Source organism: Monodelphis domestica, chromosome 5 (genome assembly GCF_027887165.1).
Source record: "Monodelphis domestica isolate mMonDom1 chromosome 5, mMonDom1.pri, whole genome shotgun sequence".
NCBI classification, from domain to species: Eukaryota; Metazoa; Chordata; class Mammalia; order Didelphimorphia; family Didelphidae; genus Monodelphis; species Monodelphis domestica.
The window spans coordinates 215,294,860-215,311,350 of NC_077231.1; the positions used below are offsets into that span (position 1 = coordinate 215,294,860).

At 43.6% G+C, this 16,491-nt stretch overlaps 1 protein-coding gene across 1 annotated transcript; it reads left to right on the forward strand.

The window, feature by feature from the left end:
* Positions 1-2,048: 2,048 nt before the first annotated feature.
* On the forward strand, positions 2,049-11,581 carry NDUFB2 (NADH:ubiquinone oxidoreductase subunit B2). The gene is made up of 3 exons (XM_001375347.4): positions 2,049-2,442; positions 4,463-4,607; positions 7,944-11,581. The coding sequence occupies exons 1-3, from the start codon at positions 2,336-2,338 to the stop codon at positions 8,022-8,024; spliced, it is 333 nt and encodes a 110-aa protein (XP_001375384.1). The 5' UTR covers positions 2,049-2,335; the 3' UTR covers positions 8,025-11,581.
* The last annotated feature ends 4,910 nt before the right edge of the window (positions 11,582-16,491 follow it).

Consider the following 16,491-nt stretch of genomic DNA (forward strand, 5'->3'; position numbering starts at 1 on the left):
AATGAAACTTTTGTTTAGTTGGCTACATTTCCAACCCCTCTGGTCTTTTGGTTTTTAGTGGGATGAAGACGTGGTCTGTTTGACATGAGCTGCTGCAGACTGTATGACTGTCATGGCTTTAGAGGACAGACCAGACAGACTGTAGGAGTTAGGCCTCACCTACACTGAGCTTCCCTAAGGAGGGTGTTAGAAAGCTTTCTATTTTGTCAGTTTTTTGACTTTGCTTTATTAATTCTTGCTGTTTTGCAAGATCATTGTCTTCCAATTGCCTAATTCTGGATTTTTAAAGACTGGTTTTCCTTTTCAGTTTGGTCTATCCTGCTTTTTGTGGCTTCCAGCTGTTTCTCCAATTGGGAGTTCTTGTCCTTTAAACTGTTATTTTCTCTTTGAACTATTTCCCACTTTTCTTGCCAGAAGGCTTCCATCTTTTTGATAAGCTCTAATTTAAATTCTTCAAGAGCTTGTGGACAATTTCCATTTTTTTTTTGGGAAGGTTTTGGTGCATTTATTTGAATTTCCTCCTCTATTTCCTCTGTAGCCTGGGTTTTTTTCCTCCATAAAAATTTTCCATGGTCAATCCCTTCTTCCTGTTTTTCTTGGATGGAGGTTGTCCCTGGGCACAATTTGCCATCACTGTGGAGGTTTTTCCTTCCCATTTTAGTCAGAAATCTCAGAGAGATGGGCAGGCTCTGTGTATGGAGTTAAGGAGCAAGGATTTTGCCTGAGGCAAGCTCTCAAATCTCAGCAGCTTTTGCTGTTTTCTGCCCTTCTCTGTGCTATCTTCCTGCTAGAGCCCACAGTCTGCGCTCTTCAGCTTGCTGGGGTTTCAGGTATAGTTGCTCTCAGGGGTAGGACTTTGGTGGTCTTAGTCAGCTCCCAGGGACCTAGAGGTGCCCCTCGCTCACTTCCTGACTCTGGCTCTGTAGGTGGGGTGGGGAGGGTAGATCAGCTCGAGTTTTGGTGGGAGCTTTTTCACCCCCTTATAGTGTGGAAATACCCAAATCTTCGATGCTGCACCCTATGTGGAGACCCTTTGTTCTTATGAATTTGTTTGTTTTTTTTTTGTCTTTTGAGGTAGCCTATATCGGTGGGTGCTGAGGAGAGGGAGAGTCTTCTAGACTGCAGCCATGTTTACCTGGAAGTCGGTGTGTTAGAAAGTGGTATGGATGGGGCTTACTCTGGAGTCAGGAAAACCTAGTTCCAAATCCTGTTTCAGGCACTGTCCGAACCAGAGCCTCAGTTTCCTTATGTGTAAAATGAAGTTCATAATAGCACTTGATGCTGCACCATCTCCCAACTCCATGTTTTTTCTTCCTTTCCTTCCCCTTACCTTCTGCCTTAGAATCAATACTGTGTATGGTAAAGGCTAGACAACAGGGTTTAAGTGACTTGCCTAGGGTCACACAGCTAAGCAGTGTCTGAGGCTAGATTTTAACCCAGGACCTCCTGTCTTCAGGCCTGGCTAGCTGCTGCTGCTACTGCTAGACACTACTTCTACCTCCACTACTAGAGTCCTCGAGCTTCCTTCGGGATCTAAATCTAAGATTATGAGAGCCACAATTATTATTCTGCCCAAATCACTGAAGGTGACAACGTGGTAACAACTTTTATCTGTGTTTTGTCCAATTCGGTCTTTAATGCATGCTCCAATCGTTTTAATTCACTGGGCAATAAAATACAATTTAAACTTTCTTACTCCAACACTAATCATACAGAGCAGCCCTAGCTTTGCTTTGGTTCTCGGTCCTGAGAGTCACAGGTCGCACCTTTCCCTGGCAATGGACGGCGTCAACGTTGCTAGGAGATTACTTAAGCCCGCCCAGGACTAAACCACTAGAGAGCCCTAGGACAGACAGATTACTTCTCGCCCCCTTCACGATTGACCAGTACCTACCTACCCAGGGGGAATTCGCCGGGATTCTTCAGGGGAAAGACTCCTAGCAGAGCAGAGAGAGCCCTACCTTTCCCCACGACATCCTGAGCCCCATCTCCACACGAAGTGGGAGTCATGGTTGGGTCCGAAGCTGGAAGAATCCATTCGCTTCTCTACGGGGCGAGAGGAGGACGCAGGTTCGAGAATGAATCAGGGCTGCCTTCCCACGTCGCGAATGTAAGGCACTGCCAACTCCAGCTTAGCCTCTGGAGATTCATCAAAGCTTGTGAGACTTTGTGAAGTCTTCTCCCTTAAGGACTGCGACTTCCGTCCCGCCGGAGGCGGAGCTCTTGGGGGCGGGGCTCGGCGTAGCGTAGGGAAAGTGACGGCTAGGGAAGGGGCGAGGCTACGTCACGACTGCTCCGGGGAGTCCGAGCTCGGGCTCTGAGGACTACTGCGGTCATGTCGGCTTTGAGGAGGCTGAGGCCTTTCCTTCGCGAGGGAGGCCGACGCTTTCTGGAGGGTCCGAGAGAGCAGACAGCTGGACGGGTCACCGGAGGAGTTCGGCAGTGAGTGTTGTCTGGTGGATTGAGGGGGTTTCGTTCTGCTTCTGGGCCCGCGCTCACCTTGAAGGGCGCCTGGAGGGGACTACACGTCCCAGGATGCTGAGCTGGAGCGCTCGCGGCATTATGGGGCTCAGCTTTGGTGGGGAGGTAGTGATATGACCGCTCTGACTTTCCGCCCTCACCTCCTCCCCTTCTGTTCCCTGGCTTCTACTCTTTTCCCCTCTACCTATGCATTGGCAGAATTCATACATCGCCAGCACCTTCTGGATAACCGAGGCCAAAGCTTTCATTTTAGAGAAAATAAGAAAAGCGGGCCCAGAGAGAGGTCCTCAAGCATTTATTTTGCGCTTACCATGGGCGAGGCCCCGTGCTCTTTCATTCATAAACGTGATTTAAGCGCCTACTATGTGCTAAGCACTAGAGATAACAAAGAATAGCCAAAAACAGGCACTGCCTTCACGGAGTTTATAATCTAATAGGGAGATCACATGCAGAGCCACTGCAAACCATCTAATCAGGACCCATGGGCCATGATCATGGAGAGAAAGCAGTAGCGCTAAGGAGGATGGGACTTGGTGGAAGTGCACTATAGATGTGAGGGACAGCCAGTGAAAACGCCCTGATTTAAGTGATAGACTGTCTTGCCCCAGGAATGGCAAGGTGATCAGTGACATTGATCCCAGAACACGTGGAGGGAGAACAGTTTATGAAGGGTTTTGAATGCCAAAAAGAGTTTAGGTACCAGAGCATTATCAGAGGAGAGAAGAGGGTCCTTAGGGTGTTAGGAAGGAAAATCAACTGGCCAATGGCACCAGATTGTTTGTGGAAGGGTGTGAGTGAAGAGTCTGGCATCTAGGTTGTGAGCCTGGGTGACTGAGAGGATGATGGTGCCTTTAATAGTAAAAGGGAAGTTAGAAGGGGATTTCGGGAACAGGACAAGTTCATTTTTGGACATGTGGAATTGAAGGTATCTATGGGACATTCAGTTTGAGATAGAACCTGGAGATAGAAGTCTGATAGGAGAGAGGTTAGAGCTGGTATCTGATAATCTGATAATCATTAGCATAGAGAAGATAACTGAATCCTTGGAATTTAATTCATTTCCATCTTTCCATTTTTGTTATTGTTCTGTCATGCTTGACTCTTTGTGACCCCATTTAGGATTTTCTTGGCAAAGATACTGGAATGGTTTGCCATTTCTTTTACCAGCTTAATTTACAGGTGAGGAAACTGAGGCCAACAGGGTTAAGTGACTTGCCCAGGGTCATACAGCTTAAGTGTGAGGACAGATTTGAACTCAAGAAGATGAGTCTTCCTGACTTTAGGCCTGGTCTCTATCTAGTGCCAACTAGCTATCTTTCTTACCTTTGGCACCAAGATGCTTTTAGCATGTGCATAGCTACACTTCTGCAGATGGGCTAAATTGACAGTGACCAAACCTATCAGTGACTTAAGGAGATGTCTACCCCCAGGCATATGGAGACTTCCCTCAGTAGCAGAATGAGCAGATGAGAACAGTTTGCTCTAAAAGCTGAAGCAGGTGCTGTCGGGCACTTAGATATTGTGTAATTGTCAAAGATAGCCAAGGTCATTAGCTGTGTCTGGAGCTATTGCCAGTTGTCCTGACTTGTCCTGCCATTGGACTTAGGTGACTCTGGAAGAGAAAGTGAGGCTGATGACTTCGTGAAATGACTCTGCTTCACCCAAATCCAATTCACGTACAAGTCAAGATGTGATGTCATTGGTCCTCTTTAAAAATGGACAAACTACAAGAGTTACAATATGTAATAATTTAACAAAATGAAAATAACTTTATCATAATAATTATGTTTCACATTGCTATAGTCCTTTAAAATTTATAGAGCACTTTGGTATCTCATTTGATCCTTCCCACAACTCTGTGAGCTGTAGTTAGAGCAGGCGAATTTGTGAGTTGAATTTGCTGAAGATTTGTAAATCTGAAAAATCAGATGCATTGCTGTTGTAACTTGCACTTAAAAAAAGTTCTTTTTTTGAATTTCAGTGGTGGAGGTGGTGTACACATTGAACCCCGCTACCGGAATTTTCCATATCTGACAAAATCTCAGGTGTTTAAAGCTGAGCTGTTAAGTGCTACAATGTGGTTTTGGATTCTCTGGCGTTTTTGGCATGACTCCGATGCTGTATTGGTAAGCTTTGGAATGTCATTTTTAAATTCGTGAATATTGATGCTCAAGAATTTTACTCTTTATTAAGATTCATGATTTGTAGATGCCAGCTCTCTTTCCACCATGAGGTTATAAATGCCATGCTGGTTCAGTCTGGTACTATCTGATGGGGATACCAAGAGACACTATGGGAGATCATGCTTGCCTTCTGGGACATCAGTTTCATAAGTTAGGGATGAACCATCAGATATCCTAGCTTTCATTAACTCAGTCAATTATGAGTCAGAAATCTATGACTTTATCTGAACTGGAGATTCTTAATCTGGGATCCAAGGGATTTCAGGGGAACTTTCAACTTGGGAAAAGAATTTTACTAACCTCTAACTGAAACTTAGCATTTCCTTCAATTATTTAGCAACATTCTGAGAAAGGGTCCATAGACTTACCAGACTGTCAAAGGTGTCCACAACACACATACACACACACAAGACTTAAGAGCTGACCTAGACTGTTTTCAAATGAATTTATAATTTTAGTTTATTGTACCTTTTTTTTTTTTGGTGAGGGGGAGATGGCATAGACCTCTATAAATTTGCTATCTTCTTTGAATTTAGAATAATAGGATTTTAGGGTCATAGATTTAGAGTTGGAAGAAACCTTAGAAGTAATGTAGACTAGCCCAGGTATAGCAAGTGGCAGAGCTAGGATTTGGAGTGCAGGCCTCTGGTTCTAAATTCATTATTCTTCCCATCATGCCATACTACTTCCTGTCTTGTCTAGAAAGATGTTATGAATCACTTCTCAGCCTTTTGGCTGGGATCAAGTACAGAAAGATGTCATGAGAGGTTGTCATATATTATTATAAAATCCAGAAATTCTAACTACATTTAGGACATCTCCCCAATCTATCAAAAAAGATAGTGAAGTTAATTTGCTATGACCTGTTCTTGATGAACTGATGGTTTATTGTTTATTGATCACTGTTTCTTTTTCCAAATTCTCATAAACATTTTTTATAATACATTTGAATAGTCTTGTACACTTAAACATGCTTAGACTTTTGTTGGATCTTCAAAAGGTGGAATCAGAAACTATTGTTAGGACCAATGAGAAATAGCCTTTGAATAAAGAGCCACAAAAGACTGGCTATGCCATGTGTACTTGTCCTGGTCAGTTAGGTTCTTTTTTCGTATAAGTACAGCTTAAGGATCAAGAGGATCAAAATTATCAAACTGTTTTCCCTACTTTATGAACCATCCCAGCTAGAAGGTTAGAGAGTTTAGGAAGTTACTAATAGAGTTAAAATCATGTGAGAGGAATACCTGGAAGAGGATTGATCTCTGGCAAGTATAATTCTAAAGTTAGTTTTTCTGCAGAAAATTTTAATTCAGTCTTTAATTTGGGGCAATTTTTTTTTTAAACCCTTACCTTCTGTCTTGGAGTCAATACTGTGTATTGGCTCCAAGGCAGAAGAGTGGTAAGGGCTAGGCAAAGGGGGTCAAGTGACTTGCCCAGGGTCACACAGCTGGGAAGTGTCTGAGGCCAGATTTGAACCCTGGACCTCCCATCTCTAGGTTTGACTCAATACACTGAGCTACCCAGCTGCCCCCTTGGGGCAATTTTTAAGGTTCTTTGCAACCCTTAAGATTCTGTGACTATGATACTTTCCATGTCTTATAAGTTTAAGCTCACCATCTCTATTACACTTCAGTGGATTCCTCCTAGAATTCTGCTTTTTAGTGAACTAATTCATACTTACTGTTTTTATACTCAACATGATTTTATAAACTTTTCTCATGTTACATCTTAGCTCTTGTCTTTGTGGACTGAAGAATTTTTCCTTTAGTCTGTCTCCCTTTGAAGCTTGCCCATTCTCATATCATCTCAGTTTTTTCTGTACTTTTGCCACCTCATGTTTGGCTTTCTTGTGTTGTAGCAGGAAATAAGGTGTTTGGCTTAGATGATCCTTGAGGTCCCCTTCAGATTTGATATTCTTTAATTTTTCTTGCCCTTTTCTGGAGGAATGAATGTATTTCTTAAGCTCTTAGCTATCTGTAAAATACTGGGCCAAGCCATAAGGATACTTGCCAAAAAGGCAGTCTCTACTCTCAAAAACCTTTCTTTCTAATGGAATTACATTCTATGTACAAATATACTGTGCTTTTATATAAGAATAGGATAATATTTTCTGGCTAGTTTCTTAAAAAATTTTTTTTATTGTTGATGTCTTTTACTTTTTTATATCATCTAAATTTCCATCTGTATCTCTTCCCCCTGCCATCCCTTAATAACAAAAATTATTTAAAAAAAATCAAAGCTAATGATTTCATCAAAAATATCTGCTGTATTATCCCACATTGGTGAATCTTTACAGAATAGTGAGATGAGGTATCCTCATATTTCTTTTTTTGCAACATTATTTATTGTTTTGTGGTTGTTCTCTCCATCTCCATGGTTGTAGTCTTGTAAGTTCTTCTTTACCTGATTATTTCACTTTGTATCAATTCATATCTTCATGCTTCTGAGTTGGGTGGCTTCAGTTCTCTCAGTGAAGTGGGTTAGGCAGTGCCATCTACTTTAAGTATAAGAAGTCAAAGTACCACTGGTGACAGGAGGGGAGAAAAAATTTTTTTTGGAATAATCTCTAAATTAGATAAGGAATTGATAAAGGTACATTAAAAGGATTGTGGAGCAGCACTGAAGTCCCAACTGATACTTTATACAGTGAATTTGTAGTGTCATGAAGACTGTCCTGTGGAAAATCCTAGCATAAAAGAGATTACTTAAAGATTGGTAAATAAAGGTTGGCTATATGTTCTTGTTTGTGGGTGCTATTTTGCTGATTTGTATAACATCTTGGCTTCTTGATTGAGAGCTGAGAACCAAAGGTCAGCCTCGCAATCCATCAAGAATAAACAGTTGTATGAAGAATGCATATTGTTCATATTGGATTGAATCTATCAGTCTATGATTCTTGGATAACCTCTGCAGTTAAATGGTAAACTAGGTCCATCATTGAAGAAGAGCACGCTAGATTGTGTTTGGGAAGTCATTTTGTCTGCCCCTTACAAAGATGAAGAGGTTTAAAAAATTCAATCTACAACCCAAAACTGAACAATTCATAAACAGAAGAAAGGTTAGACATCAAAGAAGTTAAGCCAGTGGGATTTGTTCATTCAGTATGTAGGGGAGAGGGAGGAAGGAGGAATGGGAGAAAAGGTTGTAGCCATTGTTCAGGGGGGTCATTATCTATTGGGTAGAAAAATGCCATTTCTCACTTCTTTATGCTTGTTCATTTTAAAATTTGTTTTCTCCAGTTGAATGGATACTTGATTTTTTTTTAATTGTTCCCACCAGGGTCATTTTCCATATCCAGATCCTTCCAAATGGACAGATGAAGAATTGGGTATTCCCTATGATGATTCTGAAGACTTATAGAGTAATGTCATCACCACTACGAGTAGGTGCTGCCAAGCACCTCATTTCCCAGTAATTACAATTACTACTTAAATTAAAAAAAATGTTTAATTGATGTTTTCTTTTTCAACATCATTGTCATTTCACAATAAATAATACTTCCTGTCCCCCAGTAGATTTTTTATTTATAACAATGAGTATAGTGAAGCAGAATGCTTGGCCACATCTGCAAATGTATGCCTTGTTTCACACCCATAAAATACTACCTTTCTTCAGAGAGGTGAGAGGTATGTGTTACTATCAGTCCTCCAAAGTGAGGGTTAGACACGGCATTGATCAGAGTCCTGAAGTCTTTCAGTGTGGTTTTATATTATTATCATTTTGGAAAGTGTCTTCTTGGATCTGCTTTTTTTGCTCTATATTAGTTCATACAAGTCTCTCAGTTTCTCTGAATTGTTCAGTCTCTTATGTTTCAGTAATATTCCATTACAGTCATATAACATGATTGGTTTAGCTACTTACCAATCATTTCACTCATTTTTCTAGTTCTTTGCTATTTTATAAAATATGCTGCTATAAATATTTTTTGCATATGTAGGATCTTTTTCTCCTCCCTTGATGTCCTTGGGGTATATGTATGATATTGATATCACTGGGTTAAAGGATATGTACAGTTTAATGACTTTTAGGAAATTTTGGTAAGTAGTTTAGTTTTTGTAAGTTTAGTTTAGTTTAGGAAATTGTTTTCAAGAATTAACCAATTCACAGCTTCACCAATACAGTACTAATGTGTCTTCTGGCAACCCTTCTTATCAGTTATTTCTATTTCTGCCAGCCTTCCTGGTGACATCTCAGTTATTTTAACTTGCATGTGTCTTGTATTAGTAATTTGGAGGGTCTGCTCATAGGTTTGTGATAGTTTGCATTTTTTTAAGACAACCTGGCTCTTATTTTTACATAGTTGTCCCTAAATAAATACCTTGAATAACAACTCTTTAATAGATATTTACTATAAAAACTTTCCCCAGTTAATTGCTTCCCTTCTAAGTGTAATTGTTGATTATGTTTTTGCAAAAACTTGTTGATGTTACGTAGTCAGAATTGTTCATTTTGTGTATTGCGATTCTCTATTCCTTGTTTAAGGATTGTCTCCCTGGCCATAATTATGGCAGGCATCTCCTTCCATTTTCCTCTAGTTTTTCTATGATGTGACCATTTTCCCTTTGGTCATGTGTCCACTGGGAACTTCTTGTGTTCCATGATGTATACAATTAACTATTGAGGGATATGCTCCCCTCTCTTCTTGAGATGATCCTTCAGAACCAGCCCTGAAGCTGAATGAAGTATCTCATTTGACTTCTGCTTCCCTTTGCATTTCTTTTTTCTGCTCCAGCCTGAGCTCTCCCATTTTGTGTAAGTATTTTTCATTGGTTATTTCCTTAGTTTGGATCTGTCCTTTTAAAAAACACTCAGTTGTGCTAGAATTCTGTCTTTCCCTTGTTACTCTGATGGCTGCAGATCTGCAGCATTCCACCATCTGCCTTTGGTGGTAGAAGCCTAGAGTTCCAGTCACATGGAAAACAACTTATTAAAATGTGCCTCATTGAACAGTACAGAAAGTCAGGAGGATCTTCTCCTTTTTTTTCCCATTTGAATAAGTTTACTTAGTCAATTTAGAACATTATTCCTTGGTTACAATAATCACATTGTTTCCCTCCCTCCCCTCTACCCACTCTTCCCGCAGCCAACGGATCTTCTCCTTTTTTAAAGTGAGGCTACTGAAGATTCTGTCCTCCACTCCTGACTCCCAAATAACAACACTTTCAGGCTATATTTCTAGGATTTAGCAAAGAAGTCTTTTTCAGCACTCACTGAACATTTGTGGTGTGCTAGCTAATTACTATAAAAATTTAAACACATAACAAAATTTGGTGTTGATCCAGATCTAAGGCTCTAAAATATTTCAGAGGCAGAGTAAATTAATTACGTGTTTGTCTCTTCAGGATTTTGAAGGTGGAAATAGCTAAAATTTATATAGGGCTTTGAAGTTTGCATAGCACTGTGCGTGTTATTTCATTTGACACAACAATCCTATGAGGTAGATGCTGTTATCTTCATTTTATATAAAGGAAACTGAGGCTGAGAGAGATTAAGAGACTTTCACAGAGTCACACTAGTAATTGTGTGAGGTAGGATCTTCCTCATTCCAGGTCCAACACTTCTACTTCTAGGTACAGAGGGATTATGTTTTCACTTTTTGGGTCTCTTATATGAAAAGAAATAGTACTTTTGGTGGGAGGTCTGAGGGGCAGTTTCTGTGATTTCCTGGAGGTGACATTTCAGAAAGAAGTTGAACTTCTTTCACAACTTGCCTCAGGAAAGATGCAAGATGTTCTCCATTGCCATGGGTAGAATGGAATGTAGTAAATATGCTGTGGTGAATCGCAGACTGAAAGAGAGGAGTAGCTGTCCATAATCTTCCAGAAGGAGCCTTCCAGAAGGGCTTGTTTGAAACCCTTTATCAGAGTTTCTAGCTTTTGTGCTAAGGGGTCCTGCTTCCTTCGGTTTTCCAGAACTGAGTAGACTGTGAGAGATTTCCCTCAGGCTATAGAGTAGTTTTTACATAAGAGAGGAAGAAATAAATTACTGTAAATACTGGTGTGCAAAGTTATAACTTATTTTCCTTTATTTCCAGTGAATATAGGAATACACGGGGGCATAACTTTCACACATAACCAAACAGTATCGACAATTTTTCTAGCTTTCCAGTTGAATTAGGGGGACTGGAGCAAGTAATATAATAATACCTCTCAGCAAGAAATTCTTGTGGCAAAGTGGGCATCTGAGAATGGGTATGTTAGGAATTTGGGGGGACGGTTCAACTCTTGAGCCCTTTGTAGAGATAGTCTCATCTATGGTGCAGACTCTGTATTAAGATTCACTTGAAGATGGGTTTGGGGTAAACTGACTACATTTCTACCAGCCCCTTTTAGATGAAGGGACAGGAAAAAGATTTCAGAAGTCAGCTACTCTAGGGAAATTAGGTAGCACAGTGGATATTGCCAGGCCTGTAATGGAGAGAGAGACCCTGGGTTCCTGGGTTCAAATATGGCCTCAGACACTTCTTAGCTGTGTTACTCTGGCCAAGTCACTTAACCCCCATTAAAGAAAGTTAAAAAAAAATCAGCTATTCTTCACCACAGAGGGAGTGGGATACATGATTACTATAGCAACAGTGTGTATAGTCACAAAGAAATTATACATAATTCAGTGTCTGCAACATTTTCTTGGACACTGAAAAAATGAGACTGTTCCAGTCTTAGACATTTTGGTCACCTTCTATTAGAATTCCTGTAGCCTTAGCCAGTTCTTCCCTTCTTGACCTCCAATTAGGCACTATGTGACATTTTGGAACCTCATCATATCCTCTTGAATTTTCCTTTACTTTGCATGTATATATATATACCTTGTTTCCATAAAAATTGTGAGCTCAGTGATTTTTTAAAAAATTATGAACTTAAACACCAACAAAATGTTCACATGTTAAAAAAAAATAAAGACACTTGTATTTGAAACTACGAATGTCTATTACTTCCAGCGTGGTTTTTATTTTAAGTATGCTTTATTGAGAAGTGGGTTGGTATGGTGGATTGAGAGCAGGCCTCAGAGCCCCGAAGATCTGGGATTGAGTCTCACCTTCGACGTATACTTAGTGTGTGTCCTTGGGCAATTCATTGGCTTTAGGATTCTGGGCAACTTTCGAAGGCTATAAGTTGTAGAGAAGATGCCAACCTACAATTGGTAGGAGTTGTCTGCGCCACTAGAATTACAAGTGCATCCCTAGTCCTAACGAGAGTACTTGTCTGACCCCTTCTGAACTGTCTTCTGGGCCTTTTTTTCATGTTTTATTCTCTCCTTTTTTTTTGCATCTTGTGACACACTTCCCTCCCCACATCTAAAAGACTTTCCTCTCGTAACGAGTAAGAGTCCAGCAAAGCCCAATTACACATCACTGAGATGCGTCTCTGTCTGTGCCTCTATTCTGTCACTTCTCTGCCAAGAGGTGGGAAGCTCGCTTTATTGTTAGTCTGGTGGAGTCGGGATTCGTCGTCCCATCTATTAGAGTTCTTAAAATTTTCAGAGTTGTTTTCCTTTATCCCATCGCAGTCTCAGCTGTCTTAGACAATAATCTGCCTGTGCTCGGCCTTCTACAAGTATCTACGGGACTAGCCAAGAGCTGTGGGCTTGTGGGACTGGATCTGACCAAATACAAGTATTTTCAATACTTTTTTCACTTATTTACCCGCAGGGGCCAGCCGTGTTCTTCAGAAGAAATTCTTTTGTTGGTACAGACGTGATGATGCTAACTAACGTTGTATTCACATGAAAGAAGGTCTGTGGAGTGACCCAGGCTCAGGCCGGCCGCCTTAGAGATGGTCAGTGAGTCCTTGGAGCGCCCCATCTTTTAGGAGTCACAGCTCCGAGCGGGGAAGTTCTAGATGACTTTTCCCAAGTCAGAAATAATCCGGAGCCATTTCCTCCCTGTTTGCTTGATGGGCGACATTTACAAGTCTCACCGCGTACGTGTTGAGTGCCACACGCGTAGCTTTTGACCGTAAAACAGACCTAACAGGAAAGTTTCAGAGAGGCGTTGTTTTTGTTTCTTTCTTCATCCCCAAAGCACAGTGGCTTTTTGTTCTAGGTAGGGTGCAGGGAGTCTTACCTGACTTGAGAAGGCCGCCTGCTGTAGTAGCGTGAAGGGACCTCCGTTCACATCCTGGCTCTGACACCAGTAGGAAGAAGGAAGGAGGAAGAAAGGAAGGAAACCAGCATTTATTCAACACCTTTGTGCCAGGCAGTGGGCCAAGCACTTTACAAACATTTTATTGGATCCTCTCAACAACCCTGAGAGGTTGATCCTATTTATATCCTCATTTTACAGATGAGGAAGTCGGGGCAAAAAAGTTCCATGACTTGCCCAGGGTCACTCAGGAGGAAGTCACCTTTCAGGTTCTTCCTGCCTCCAGGCTCTACCTGCTGCTCCCACGAGCTGTTTGTCAATAGGTAAATCACAGTCTCTCCTGACTCTCTGGGAGTTTCTTCTGGGAGGTTCCAATGAGATGATACCTGTGAGTTACTTCTTAGATCTTACAAGATTATAAAAGCCCGTTGACCTCCGAGGGAATGACCAGTGGATCAGAAAGAGCCCTGCGCTGGGCACCCGTCTGCCACTATTCGCTGGGAAAATGGGGCAAGCCCAGGGCCGGCTGCAGCGGGCTCTGACCCAGGAGTGCGTGTGCGAGAATGAGGGTGAGTGCCCGTGTGTGTGTTCTTTTTTCCTGGAGAGCCAGTGGTGCAACATTCACCAGTGCCACCTCTTCCCCCCTCTGGGCTTGGCATCCGGCTGTGAACTCAGCTGGTATCGCCGGAGGCGAGCCCAAGGGGCAGGCCTTGTCTGGTCCTGGATTTGGAGTCTGGGAACCTGCCTTCCGGTCCTGCCTTTACTACTCGCCCCCCGAGGGAGCAGTCAGTCCATGAGCATCTCCCAAAAGGAATGTGTGCTGTAAATGCCGTGCTCTCGCTGCCTAAACCCCTGTGCTGTGAGCTCAGCGTAAGCTCTAATGCCCGTGTGGCCTTGGGGAGTAGAGGGCAGATGCGAAGGAGAAAGCCATGGGCGGCCTCTTTCCTCTACGGCTCAAGGCATACTTCTTTAGGTGTCGGCCACTGAATCACCGCAGCTCCATCAAACCCATCCTGGGAGTCCCTTCTCAGATTCTCAGGGCAGGCTTTGAAATCATGGATAAGGGCTTCCTGGGCCATTCCCATTTAGCCCTTCCTTGCAGGAAGTGATCTCCTGAGGGGAGGCACGGAAGGAGGAGAGGGTACCAGAGGAGTGAAGTCAGACTTGTGGATTCCTTTCAGATTGTTCCTAGATGAATGGGGCTGAGCATGGTCACACTCCGCTGATTATGGACGTCTAATCCTGTCTGAAAAGCTCACTTCCAGGCCCTGAAGGTACGAAGAAGGAATACAAGGTGTGACCTCAGAATCCTGATATTCTACCCCACAGCCAGACGCACGGGGAGTGCTTCAGTGATGGAAAGGAAAGAGGGATTCTAAGAGGTGGAAGGAGAGCATTCCTGGACAAAGGGATAGAAAAAGGAGGCGGACTATTCAATTTGTTGAATGACTTAGAAGTTTGATTTGGCTAGAAAGTCCTTTGTGAGGGGGCTAGTAGGAAATGCATCTGGAAAAATGGATGGAAGTCCCATTAGGGAAAGCCTTGAATGCTATGGAAGGAGTTTATAATTGATCCTCTTGGCCATGGGAAACCCGAGAAGCAACATGGTAAAATTATTAAAATTATTTTGGCATGTTTGGAGGTTGTCTTATAGAGGAGAGATGATGAAGGCAGGGAAACCAGTTCAGAGGCTAGTATAGTCATCTAGGGGAAGAGAGAACGAGGAGGGGCAACTAGGCAGGCCAGTGGTTAGAGTGCCAGGCCTGGCATCGGTTCAAATTTGGTTCAGAATTGGCCACACTTCCTAGCCATGTGACCCGGACAAGTCACTTAGGCATGGAACTCCAACAGCCTGGCTCTTGCCACTTTTTGGTCTTAGAATCGATACTGACACAAGGTGAGGGTTTAAGAAAAAAAGGTAACGAGGACCGAACTAAGCGATGGCTTTGAGTGGAGACGGAAGCTCATTCGCTAAGGCTTCTCTCTTCTCTCCTCGACTCCAGGCCCCCAGAGACTTTCTGGTCCTGTCGCCTCCTTCAGGCTCTTTTAAGCCCATCTTAGAATGGACACCGAGGACCAGTGTCGAGGCAGAAGAGCCATAAGGGTTAAGCAATTGGGCTGACGTGTGTGTGAGACACAGCCAGGAAGTGCCTGAGGTACCACTTGAACCCAGGACCTCTCCTCTGTAGGCCACTGGGAGACGGAGCAACCCTTTGACATGCACAAATAATCCCGTCTGCTCCAGCACATCGCTCCCCCTCTCATCTTCCCCCTTCACGTAGTTTTCATGTTCTCCATCAACAAGGGACAGATTCTCCACGACCTGCAAACACGTCCACATCTTCATCCTCAAAAAACCACCCCCTCAAGCGGCTGTCATCATCCTCTCAGCCCCCCGGTTGGCTTCATCTCCTCCCTCTCCTCCTGCACATCTCGGAGGTGCTGCTGAGGCCCGCTGGGGAGCCCCGGGGGCAGCCACTAGTCTTCCCCAGCACCCTTTCCCTCCTCGGACACAACCACCACCCTGGTGCTGGTCCTTCTCACCTCAGACCTGGACCACTGCAGCAGAGGCTACATGGCTCATAGCTTTCCTCCCTCTGCACGCTGGCAGGATTATAGCTTTTGGAGCCATAGCGGGGGAAGAAGTCATTCCTGGCCGGATGGGGGGCGCGAGTTCATCAGGCCACAGGGAGATGGACATCAAGAAGCATCATGGTGGCGAAGAAGACATGTAAGCATAGGGCGAGACCCCCAACTCATCCACATGCTTAGCAAAAATGGCTTAGCCAAGGGGGGTTCCGGATGGCCATTTTCCCGTTCTCTCGTTGGGCGGTGGGGCTGGGACATGAATCTGGAAGGGATGGGAGCCGAGAGCCTGCGTCTCCCTGGAAAGGAGCGAGGGAGGCTCTCAAAGGTCTTGGTGCAGTGTTAAGCTTTGGTGGCTTGTCAGTGAAAACCATTATTTATTGTCCCTTCAAGCGATTAAAGCTTCCAAGGACACTAGAACTTTGGGACGCCGTATGTGACCCGGTAAGGGTAGCCCTGCGCCAATGTTCTCTGAGCACAGCCTGTAGAAGCCAAACATTGAACCTCTGTGGAAAACAAAGAGCAGCGAGGTGGTGCCAGACGGCCTCTAGGAAAACAGAGGCAAGAGAGGTTAAACGACTTGCTCCAGGTGGCGTGCCTGGCGAGCCTGAGGCTGGACTGAGGCCACTGTGCCACCCAGCCTCCCCTACTGGACGGAAAGGATCCACCATAAAGAACGGTGAATCAGAATTCCAATCAGAAGATGAGCCTCGGCGCCGGGCTGGACCATAGCTTAGAGGAGGGCACAGGAAGTCATCCCAGACAGGATGGAAGACACACAGGGCAGAGCCAGGGCTTCTGGGGGGCTGTGTGGCGTTCTCTCCCCGCTGTAGGGGAATCTCTGGCTTTTACTGCCAGAGATCACTTTTTCTTTAGATTCTGTAGTATCCCAAACCCCTGAGGACGGGTGTGGGGCAGGTCTGGCCAAGACACCCAGCTCTGGGGGGATGTAATGCTGTGTATTATTTCTGGCCTATTCAGATTCTACCCAAATAGTCACCCTAAACACTGACAAAAGGAGTGCGAGACTGGTAGTTGGGGAGACTTGGGTTTAAATGTGGCCTCTGACATCACTGATTTTTCCACAGAGAAGTCACTGAAACTTCTGTGAGCCTCAGATCCCCCCTCATCTGCAAAAGGGGAAGAATATCTGTATAAGTA

What these genes read in the sequence shown, in the direction of transcription:
- NDUFB2 (XM_001375347.4), top strand. Translation starts at nt 2,336, where the DNA reads ATGTCGGCTTTGAGGAGGCTGAGGCCTTTCCTTCGCGAGGGAGGCCGA. An exon ending in GTCACCGGAGGAGTTCGGCA is followed by an intron (nt 2,443 to 4,462) that starts GTGAGTGTTGTC and finishes TTTGAATTTCAG; the next exon opens with TGGTGGAGGTGGTGTACACA. An exon ending in ATGACTCCGATGCTGTATTG is followed by an intron (nt 4,608 to 7,943) that starts GTAAGCTTTGGA and finishes TGTTCCCACCAG; the next exon opens with GGTCATTTTCCATATCCAGA.